The 11,587-nt window shown below is 39.5% G+C and overlaps 2 protein-coding genes across 4 annotated transcripts in view; both read left to right on the forward strand.

Moving 5' to 3' along the window:
• LOC147164787 (uncharacterized) overlaps positions 1–8,547 on the forward strand; it is a 104,144-nt gene extending 95,597 nt beyond the window's left edge. Inside the window, exons 5-6 of one of the 2 annotated variants that reach the window (XR_015096703.1) lie at positions 6,881–7,024; positions 7,109–8,547. Coding sequence is in view for 1 of the 2 variants with exons in the window: in XM_086091492.1 (XP_085947618.1) it covers positions 7,109–7,315 (207 nt within the window). In the remaining variant the exon portion in view is untranslated. The remainder of the gene's footprint in view (positions 1–6,880; positions 7,025–7,108) is intronic. The other variant, XM_086091492.1, reaches the window with a different exon arrangement.
• Positions 8,548–8,945: 398 nt separating this feature from the next.
• Positions 8,946–11,376, forward strand: atp5mc3a (ATP synthase membrane subunit c locus 3a). Of its 2 annotated transcripts, none has more exons than XM_086091490.1 (5): positions 8,946–9,015; positions 9,211–9,308; positions 9,900–9,971; positions 10,918–11,108; positions 11,224–11,376. In XM_086091490.1, exons 2-5 carry the CDS (start codon positions 9,270–9,272, stop codon positions 11,336–11,338), a joined length of 417 nt encoding a protein of 138 aa, XP_085947616.1. In that variant the 5' UTR covers positions 8,946–9,015; positions 9,211–9,269; the 3' UTR covers positions 11,339–11,376. The 2 variants fall into 2 exon arrangements, with proteins under 2 accessions (XP_085947616.1, XP_085947617.1); XM_086091491.1 differs by having other exon boundaries at positions 8,999–9,128.
• Positions 11,377–11,587: the final 211 nt, after the last annotated feature.

The following is an 11,587-nucleotide window of genomic DNA, read 5'->3' on the forward strand; positions in this document are numbered from 1 at the left end:
GTACGATTCAGAATAAATTTTGAATGTCCCAAAATCGATTTTATTTAAATTATTTTATGCTGTCTTGCCTTTGTCTGTGTGTGCCTTTATTTGGAGCGCTGTTCATGTTGTACCCGGTTTGGCCACTTAGGGGCGGTGTGGTTCCACGCACTCTAATACACTGTTAAGTTGTAGCCACATTAGAAAGTAGAAGAAAAAAGTCACGATCAAGTTATTCCAATAAAAGTTGTTTGCAGCGTGGAGCCGTTCTTTTGAGTGATAAACGTGCCGCGAGCATTAGCGAGTCAGACTTGAGTAGATGATTACAATTCCTTGCAGATCTATAGATTGAAGCAAAAATCATTGTCAATCAAATCATTTTGAATCAAAAATCGTTCTCAATCGAAAATCGATTCTGAATCGAATGGCAGGCCCAAAAATCGGAATCGAATCGTGAGACATTCAAAGATTCCCACCCCTACTTACATCCACGCCATTTCTGTTTTTAGCCTCTTTTTTTTTTTTACCATTGTGCCGGTTGCGGCCATTGTTGACTCAAGGTGAGACACGGAATTATCGGCGTACATGCTGCTGTTTTTATTGTTTTTTTCAAGAATGGGCCCATTTTGTCATTTAATTGAGGCTCATGGGCTCGGCTGTGTAACAGCACGCGGGGGAATAAGACGTCAAGCGGCTGAATTTCCACAGCCATTAACTGTTCCACACTCAATTAGAATGCATAGGATCCTGACATTTCGTAACTTATGAGTCTCCGGGCTGATATAACGGCGTGCTATAAAAGAAGCCCGATTGTGAAGACAGAGCCAGATCCTTACATCCTCGTTTTTCGCAATGTGAATGAAATCACGGCTAGCTAAAAGGTTGGCATGATGAGATAAAAAAAAGAAAAGCCAACTGTGGTTATTGCTGCTATTTGTTGGGTGTAAAGACACCAGATTACCTTTTAGATGTTTTCTATAGCCATCAATTAAATGCAATTTCATGGTAGCCTCCTCCTGCTTCCATGTTGAATAAATCACGTTGCACAGGAGGATTAACAAGCACGCATGAATGACACTGTCATAATACGAGGGGAATGCGAAACGACGGCAAATTGAGCCACTTAATAAAAACCCGGGATTCTAATCTTGGAAAAGGTGATGCTGACAATTAGAATTATGATGACAGAAATGTACTTTGATCGCTACTTGCTTTTCTTTGGCGAAAACCTCACAACCACTTTGAGAACGGACAGGTCTCATTTACCAGGTAATTAATAGCAGGCCAACCGAGGCAGGAATTAGCTATTATTTCTAACGAGTTGTGATTCCATAAAGTCTGCTTTCCAACAGAATCCAAGCTTTCATTTACATCGGGTTATTCTCTAACTTCTTTTCCAGAGATGTAATTTTCTATAAGGTGAGGAAGGTAAACTCATTTGCAAAAGGAATGTGACGCTGTCGCTGTTAGCAATTATTCCACATTGATTGCTTGCATAATTTAGCTTATTACAAAGACGAATGAAGAACTGATGCTTGTGCGACTTATTTTCCGTGATAGCCTCCGATCCTTCACTCCAGCAAAGAGGAGGTGAGTTATGCAAGAGAATCACTCACGATCATAAAGCACCTAACACGGATTAGAAGCACAGCAGAGGAATTGAAATCCGGGGGGGGGGGGGGCTCGGGTGATTGATGCCATTTTCTTTGGCTTCCCCGTTGGTGGCAAAGCAATAAACTTCAAATAGGTGCGACCCTCTGCCTTGAACAACAAAGCGCCGTCCGCGCCTTCAAGGTGGACTGACCGCTGCCGCAATACGACAGATTAACGACAACAGGTTGAGCCCTGCACGTTGGGACGCCCACAATCTCAATTATGTCCGTCTTAATGTACACTGAACAGCCACGCCGGGCCGGGCCATGGACGGGGTAAACACACTTGCAGGAAGCACACCAGTGACAGGATAATAAAGTGCCATGATTGATTCGGCTGGCGAGGGTGCCAGATCACTTTATTGTGCGAGAGGAGTGGTACCAGATTGCGTGTGGGCTTCTGTTGTCGTGTTGCAGCAGTAAGATAAGAGCAGTAGGAGATTACTCAGCTTGGATTGAGGCTATTACTTTATCATTGTGGTTGTAGTTTGCAGTGGTGGACAACAGTACTGCGGCAGCTCCTAATATTTTTGACTCTCGTCAGATATTTGCTACAGCTGTATTTAGCATGCTGTACGCTTTTAGACATGTGAAGGCAAAACATGTTGATATAGCTCTTGTGTACAATAATCACAGGTGTATGTTCTTTATCCTCTGCAAAGAACAATTTGTGGCAGGCTCTCGCAATATAATGTCATTGAATTGAAGCCCAAAAAAATATATGGCTAAAATGGTTTAAATACTTTAATGATTAAAGTATGTTTTATAAAGCGCAGCATCACATTGTGTTTAGGTGTAATCACAACCGGTTTGAATCGGAGCAGCAGTTTTGATTTAGATGTGTGTGGATCGAATCATTACACATTAAAATATATCGAGAAACATACCTAATCGTCTTTTATTGGAGAGATGCACACCCCTAATATATATATATATATATATATATATATATATATATATATATATATATATATATATATATATATATATATATATATATATATATATATATATATATATATATAAATATATAAATGCTCCAATTAAACCGACTCAAATCGTTCCACTTGAACCGTCCTTGAATCGTATCACACGCCATTTATCGAAATACATATCAAATTGTCTTTTATTGGAGAGATGCACACCCCTAATATATATCTATATGGACTATGAGGCTCTCCCAACAATAACAAATCGTATCGTAATCTCACCAAATCAAATCTTTCCACTTCAAAATGAACCGTCCTTGAATCGTATCGCACCCCATTTATCGAGATACATATCGAATCGTCTTTTATTGGAGAGATGCACACCTTTAACAGTGTGGTATTTTTCTTACTAAAAATACATTACATTATTTCTGTTCGCACATAAATATAATGATATCAAATGTCTGCCGTATTATTATTTTAAATATGGTAATAAAACATTTAGAAAAATAATTACTAAATCGCTTTTAAAGAATATTTAAAGAGTATTTTTTACGAGTGCCGAAAAGAGTTTTAAGTGTTGCCTGGCCGATAAGTCGCCAGCAGCAAGACGTTCCTCTGTGACCACCATTGGAAAGAGAGCTAATGTATATTAATGGGGCCTAGCAAAGCAACTAATTGAGCATTCCAGATCTTGCTGAGTCGGGCGTCTTGTGAGTGACATTGTGCAGCTCCAGGACCTCCACCAGACGACCTTTATTAGCTCTCTGAACTGGGATGTAGGTCAGGCCATTAAAAGCAGGAAGGGCTCTCCCACTAAGAATTGCTGGGACAGCCTCATATTCCCCCAAATCTGTACGGTGTGCTCCAGAGACGTTTGCAGTAAACATCTCGAGGTAAACACAGCCAATATAAGAGATTGAAAAAAAGTTCATCCTCGCTTAAAGTGATGTGATTGAACACAATAAACTGCAAACGTATGCCTCGCATAAAAAAAAAATAAATAATCAACAGCTTTACATTTGAGCGTTAAGTAAAAACGCCTTGCATATCAGCTTATGCTTCAAATTTTGCGTTGATACTGTATTTGTTTTGAAACACAGCTTGTGTTAATATTGGGGCTGAACAATTAACTCATTCACTGCCATTGACGGCTGTTGACGTCAAAAATGCATTTGAACTATTTCTATTAGTGTAACATTTTTTCCACTTTTGTTAACAAGAGTATGAAAATCTAGAATGTTTTATTGTACATTTAGAACAGATATAAAATGTATGATTAATCGTGAGTTAACAATTGAAGTCATGCGATTAATTACAATAAAAAATTGTAATCGCTTGACGTGATTTAAAAAAATAAAAGATCAGGCGATTAAATTTTTTTATCGTAATTAATTGCATGACTCCACGAGTTAACTCACGATTAATTACAAATGGTATATCTGTTCTAAATGTACAATAAAAAAATGCTAGGTTTTCATACTCAAAAGTGGAAAAAAATGTTAAACTAATAGAAATCGTTTAAATGAATATTTGACGTCTATATTCGCAGTTCGTCTATAATGGCAGTGAATGAGTTAATCAAATTCAAATCGACATCGGAAAGTAGTAGAATGCAATTTTCAATTAGCAAAGGCTGCAATTTGGGGTAAAAATGGGCTTCATTTCCGTCGGTCAGTATGATTTATTTTGGTTTTTCTTTTATACATACATTATGTATATGTTAAAACACAATTACATTATTTTTCAAAATCATTCAGCCCTAGTTTTAAATCACATTATTTTCCAAGCTCCTTGAATTGCTTGGACTGTTATAAAAATGGACCTCATCAAAATCAAAATGGCGATAAGAGTCACGCACATGCGCAGTGTCTATCTACTATGTGTCACGCTGATTACAGTAAATCACCATCAACAATGGCAATAATATTTCAATAGGGGGCAGCACGCCAGTATTGCACAATGGTCTTAATATTTAATTGCTCTTTTCGAAAGGAGACTCTAAATGCATTTTGACTGGAGATTGAAGCACAGCATTCTCCTAATCGACTATCCGGAGCACGTCATATATATGTCAATCAAATAGATTCCCCATATGTCGCCTTAACAGCCTTCTGTGTGCTAAAACGGGCGTGTATATCTTCTCTCGGCACGCCGTAAAAACAGGCAACAGTACAATTCCGGTAATGGCGCACGCTACGAGGTCAAGAAGATTCCTCTGAAGGGCCGTGTTGTTTTCTTATTCTGTCATCAGCTTTTACTGAAGTGTCATAAGGCGTTTGATTGTAAATCTCGGTGACCTTGAAGACACCGGAGAAAGCGCTGCTCCGTAAACCAATCATCGCACAGCTGCCCCTGTCAGCCACGCTTGTGTTCACACAGTCACTGCATGTCTGCATTTCCTGATGTTGAACAGAGGAAGGAAGGAGGAGCTGTGCTTGTGTTTGGGAGAAAGGTGTTCAAGTCGCCGCCGTGTAAAGAAACGTCATTTGATTGCAAGTAATCCATCCATAAATTCATACTAGCACTTATTTAAATACATGCAAATGAGGGTTTTTTTTCTGGGCTGCTACATTGCTTGGCCTATCTGTGCTGTGCTCGGTAGTCGACTTGTGATGGTGCGTCGTGTGATTTCTTTATTATTGCTGCACCTTCGTACTAACTATGTTGAGCACCAAAAAAAAAAGTGGTCAGACGAAAAATGTGCAATATGAGTTGACATGTATAACGGAACGTGCGGTGTTCCACAGGGTTCAATTCTGGGGCCTCCGCTGTTTTCGTTGTATCTGTTGAACCCTGAGTTCCGTGGTTGATTTAAAGTGTTCTATAAATATAGAGTTGATTGATGTGAGTCAGCATCCTAACTGCAAGATGTGCGATGCCAAGTTGAGCAAGTCCAGCACAGTTTAGCAAAACCAAAGGGACACTTCCTTAAGCTGCATGGGGATGGGGTGATACAAGAACGCAACACTTTCTGAATTCTAGGTGAGTCAGACAACAATAATAATAATAATAATAATAATAATAATAAATACTTCTCCACATAGTTAACAACACAAGGCAAAACAGGAATATTGAGTTACTATTAGTAAAAGTAAAATTGTGGTCAAATAAAATAGGCCTGTTGTTATTAACTCATATGCTCCCAAAAACGTATAAAAGCGTTCTATTTTAAATATTGCTGTGGTCCCAAAGACGTATTTATTCGTTTTTTTATGTTGTTGTTTTTTTATGCTAGAGCATACAGACGTCTTTGATGCAGCCTCTGACCTGAAAAGGTCGCTTAAAGCAATGGTAGTTATTACAAAAAACGGCCAGAAGGTGGCAGCAGAGTATAAGAGGTTAACCAGGGCCATGTTGCAAAAAAGCTATTTTCACCAGTGTTTAAAACAGATTTGTGAATAATGATGAAACTTAGCTATATTCTAATGCTAATTGCTGCAAAACGGAAGCAGATAGAAATGTACTTTTTTCCTTAATGAAAGAACAGACTTTAATCTTTCTTTTGATAGGTACCATGTTTTTATTGCAATAGAACACAATATTCTGTGGGCTCCCAAAAATGTATAAATACATTATATTTTAAATGTTTTAAGTGTCTCAAAGACTTGTTTAAACGTTTTATGATTATTTTTTATTTTTTATTTTTTTGCTAGAGCATACAGAAGGCTTTGGCGCAGCCTCTCAACTGCAGAGAACGTTTGAAGAAATGGTAGTTATTACAAAAACGGCAGCAGCGCAAAAGAGATCAACTAGGGCCATGTTGAAAAAAGCTAATTTACCCACAGTTCTAAACAGATTTGTGAATAATGAAGAAACTTAGCTATATTCTAATGCTAATTGCTGCAAAACAGAAACAGATAGAAACATACTTTTTTTTCTCTCAGACTCTAATGTTTCTTTTGGTAGATTCCATGTTTTTATAGCAATAGAACACAATATTCTCTGGGCCTTGCGAAATCAGTCAAAATCCAGTAAAACAGCCGGGAGCAAAGGGGGTTGCTTCAGTGAAAATGGCTGGGAGTGAATGAGTTAATTCCTGTGCAGTTTGATGGTCTGGGATAAGGTGCGGATAAGGTGATCAGTGCTATATTCATAAAACTTTCAACACTTAAGCAACAGCAAAAATCATTTAAAAAATACAAAAACTTTCACACCCAAATCCCGGTTCCACTTAATCACAGGGTTTACTGGATGAACAGAACCCACAATAATAGAACCCCTGGCAAAAACAGCCATCATGTGGTGCATCTTTGTAGCAAAACATCATTGAGGAACATGTGTGAGTCTTTCAAGTCATGTTTCATTTTTACATTTCAGATATTTAAAACAGATGTAGCTTGCTATTTGCTATCATGCAGACAAGCTGCTGAGTAAAAAGGCAGCCATATGCTTTCATCACAGTCTACCTGCTTTGAACTCTTGGAAAGTAAAAGAAGCTGCTTTGGTATGTGAGACAGAGAGGTGAGGTGGAACACAGATCAAGTGTAGCCTTACAGGCAAGTGATACACAAAAGAAAAGAGCCCTGTGTATGTATTTCCATGCAGCATCCAGGAATGGAGATTAGCATTGAGCCATCAGCGAGGAGCAGTCCCTCCCCGACGCCGCTTTCCGCTGTCAGGCCGCCGCCTCCCCGCTTGTCAGGAGCCCCGACGAGGAGCTGTAAAAACCTTTTCCCCCTCTCCTTAACAACTGCAAAACAACACGCGCGCGCCCCGCCCGAGCGAGGTGCCTGCTTTTTTGAGGCCTCTTGACAGGACGCGCTGCAGGCACAAATTGTAATTCATAAAGGTTAAGGGGGTCAATGCCTTTTATTACCAGTCTGAGTGCATCCAGCTTGATGGGGCGGGCATGCAAATGCAATGTCTCCCAGTGTTCTACGCAAGAAGTCAGACAGCGGGTGCGTGCTCGCTTCTGAATGGGAGGAAGTGGGAAGGTGTTGAAAGGGTGGGGGTGCGCGTGAGATGGCCGCCGCCTCTCTCCACCTTCCTTCCACAGCCGTGTAGGACCACACTGCCAGGGCCCGGTTAATTAGACAGTGTGACATTGACCCGGCGTAGTTAACGGCCGCTCTGATATGCGCCGGCCTGCAATTAATTCATTGTAAAGTTCATGTTTTATCATATGGTTAGCTTTGACCTGTAAGGAGCGGCTGCCTCTGAGTGGCGCTGCCCTACATGGAGACTTTAATCACAGGCATGGAAAATTAGCAGCACACTTTTAAAACGAGACTGTATGATAGCAAGATTGATCGATACAGTACTCTAGTAATCCTGTGAGGGAAATGAATATTTTTTATTGCATTAAATTTCATTCTTTTATTTTTTTTTATTCTTATCAGTAATAGTGTGTGCTTTTATGTGGACATTGTGAAGAGAACAGTGAATTTCCCTTGTGGATGTATAAAGTTATTTATCTAGGTATCTATTTTTCATTTTCATTTAGGTATTGGAATTTATTTGAGATGATTGTTGATTTGTGTATGATGAGGATCATATATATATATATATGTCTGTTTTTGTAAATCCTGAAGCAATGTTTTCTGTTGATGGCTTTTATCCAAAATTAAAAGTCAGCCTTCATTAGACTCTATTGCGGCCTCTACTGGGCATTTGCTAGAATTACCTTATTTTTGCAGGACATGCTTTCAGGATGTGTTAGTTAGTCTGTACATAGGAATGGGTACAAAAATACTGTAGTTTTTTGTGTGCTTGCTGTTAAAAATGTTAAAATAGACATTCAAGAACAAATCAGTGGCATCATTGTATTAAGTTTTGCATACTGAGTGTTAGCACTTGATAATTCCATATCAATCCATCCGTCTTGTCTGTCATGTTTTAAGTGAAAGTGTTGCAATCACTGTACTTCTCTTCAAATTCAGCAAAGAGCGTCTCCCTGCGCTCGTTACTTTTCCATCACAGAGCAGCTGCTGCCAAGTCTTTTGTCATGATTACAAATCCGCCTAGTGATGTATCATGTTGCTATGTCCTACAGCTCCACCATCAGCCTTTAAGTAAGCTGCAACCATACGATCCTGAGAAACTTCTCCTTCAGGACTGCGTGCTAAATTAACGTCACAACCGGTGATGATGGTAAGTACACTCGGACAAGATGCTTTTTTTTTTCTTTTTTTTTTTGAAGAGGGAAAAATACAGTTAAACTTCTCATTAAAACTATTTGTTACAGTCATCGTTTGTATTCCTCAAATATATTATACTTTTTATGAATACAAATATATTATTTTTAAATGTATACATATTTATTTTTATTGATTACATTCATATATTATGATAAATAAATAAAAAACAAGCTGAGGTTTGGTAGATGAATAACTTTGCTATTTGTTCGTGTAAATAAAGTTGTATTGAAATGACCTTCCTCTCATCATCCGGGTCTCTGGATATATCCCGCTACGCATGCGCATTCGGCCACTGTGTTTCGACCTCTGCAGTCGGTAAGTGTGTAATGGTTGTCCGTGTGAGAAACATCCGATATCCCTCCTCATCCTCTTGTCAAACGTAGAATTGATGCATGCAAAGTGCGATAGGCTGGAGAATAGATATCGATGTACATACGAATTTCTTCATTTTCTCTGTGGAGCATTTTAACACCCGTTTGACCTTAGTTCTGTCCGCTCTTCCCCCCTCAGAGAGACCCGGGCTTCAACCAGACTTGACCGAACCGGTTAAAAACTACCTGAAGTAGAAAATGTACGCCTGTGCAAAATTCGTTTCCACGCCGGCTCTGGTAAGTTTAACGCCGTCTGTGCATTTTAACGCTTTAAAATGAAGCCCTACGCCTTGACTATCACCGTCAAACCGCGGTGGGCCTATGAATGAACTTGACAGCAGCTTGAATTGGCAAGGGTATCTGCAGCTTTGCTATGTGGCTAATGCTAACACGGACTTTGACGGTCGTTTTCATACAATCATTCCATACAGTGTTTATTTTTCAACAAAGCAATTTCACTTTCATCACAAACTACAATTAGCTTTCTATCCTAACCTGCAGCTATCATGAACAATGAGGGCTACTAGCTAAGGTCATTTAGCCTACGCTACCATAGAGCCTAAAGCTGCTAGAAAACAACATTTTATGCTTGTTCTAGCTCACTTTAATGAAGATTGTTGATGGACACTTTAGTTAAATGAGTGATTACGGTTAGCTTTTCCTCACTTGCTACAGGTTTGCCACTATTGAGACTTGTGCAATGTTGCTGGTCATACAGAGTGATTATGCTGTGTTGATTATCATTCTGAGTGATTGTTCTTCATCTATTGCGTATCTGTTGATATACCAATGGAGTAAATATATGGCTTGTGTACTGTGCTGTTGCAGGTCCGTGCTGGTTCCCGGGCTCTTTATAGACCCCTGTCTGCCTCTGTGCTGTCCAGGCCTGAGGTCACAGAGGTAAGAATGTATGTGTACTGGTGGCTCTTGAGCAAGATTAAACCATACCTGCTGCGATTTCAGCCGCTTTTTAATATACAAAGAGCGAGAACTCAACCAAGTCATTTTTGAGCCTACGGTAGCTTTGACTGAAGATACCTGTCGTAAATGTTGCACGTTGTCACCTTTCTAAAATTATAGCCTAAGTAATTTTTCAGAAAAGGAAAACTGAACCATATACTGATTATACTATATTTATTAATCCTTTAATTTCACAGGTATAATTGAATGATCAGTTAAACTAAGGATGTAGCCGATTTTAGCAGAGATGGCCAGCATCCCGAGATGTTTAAGGCAAAAACATATTTTTTGTCATAATGTGATTTTTCGTCTTGTGGTTTTTATTTTTTAAGACAAAAAAGGTTCTGCTTAACCTTGACTAGTAAAGCGCAACCTTTTTCTTGTCTTAAAAAGAAAAAACACAGGACGATATAGATTTGTAAACAAGATGATATTTTTTTTTGCCCAAATATGATTTAGCCTATTACTTTAAGAAGGTGAACGGCTATTGACTTAATCCCTGCCTGTCACTACTTCACATGTAGCAAGCTGCGTTTTGTGACTTTTTTGAGTCGATGCACATTTTATAGTAGAAAAATCTCATAGGACATTGTTTTTTTTTTACTGAGTATATCCAGTGCGACCGGAAAAATGTACTTGTCTATAGATGCCACAAGATGGTGATAAAGCACCTATTGAAATAGACAAGGCCATGACCTGACAAAAAGAAGCTCCTCCCCTTGCTTCAACATAGTTCCTTGGCACTAAAATGCCACAAATTGGCACCAAAGCCCCGTAGTTTTATTAGACATGAAGTTGGCTTGAGCACGGAAAGGGTGAATATGCGGGGTATACACTGGTTGTGGAAGCCCTCGTACTAATTTTTTTTGGGCCATTTTCGTTCCAGAGCACTGTTGCTGTGATGCCACAGAGCCCCCTCACTCAGGTAACACTGAGGGCCTTCCAGACAAGCGCGGTGAGCCGGGACATCGACACCGCAGCCAAGTTTATCGGCGCCGGAGCCGCCACTGTCGGTGTAGCCGGATCCGGTGCTGGAATTGGGACCGTGTTTGGCAGCCTCATTATTGGCTATGCTAGGTGAGCATCAGTTATTTGCATGTGTTTTATGGATCAATGCTGTATTCAGTATAATTGAGTGGATAATTTTGTATACTGTAGATCCCTGACCTTTTTCTTTCTTCTCCTTTTGCAGGAACCCATCCCTTAAGCAGCAGCTCTTCTCCTATGCCATCCTGGGATTTGCCCTGTCCGAAGCCATGGGACTGTTCTGTTTGATGGTTGCTTTCCTGATCCTGTTTGCTATGTAAAATTCTGCTGTCCAACTTTCATTACAGATGTGACTACACTTTGTGGCTTCCTAAATTTGTTCCGTGTTGGTGTCAAGGAAATGTACATTTTCAAGTCGTTCGGGCACTGTCAAAATGAGCGAAAACATGTATTGTACAAATGTAAGAAATTACACAATTAAAATACATGTATTTGGCTATTAAACAATGTAATGTTTGGGATAGTTTGGAAACAACCAAAAGCGGCTTTTCCGAATGTCATCTATTATG

This window comes from Leptonotus elevatus, chromosome 12, assembly GCF_054856555.1.
Source record: "Leptonotus elevatus isolate MCC_2025b chromosome 12, RoL_Lele_1.0, whole genome shotgun sequence".
In the NCBI taxonomy this organism is placed as follows: domain Eukaryota; kingdom Metazoa; phylum Chordata; class Actinopteri; order Syngnathiformes; family Syngnathidae; genus Leptonotus; species Leptonotus elevatus.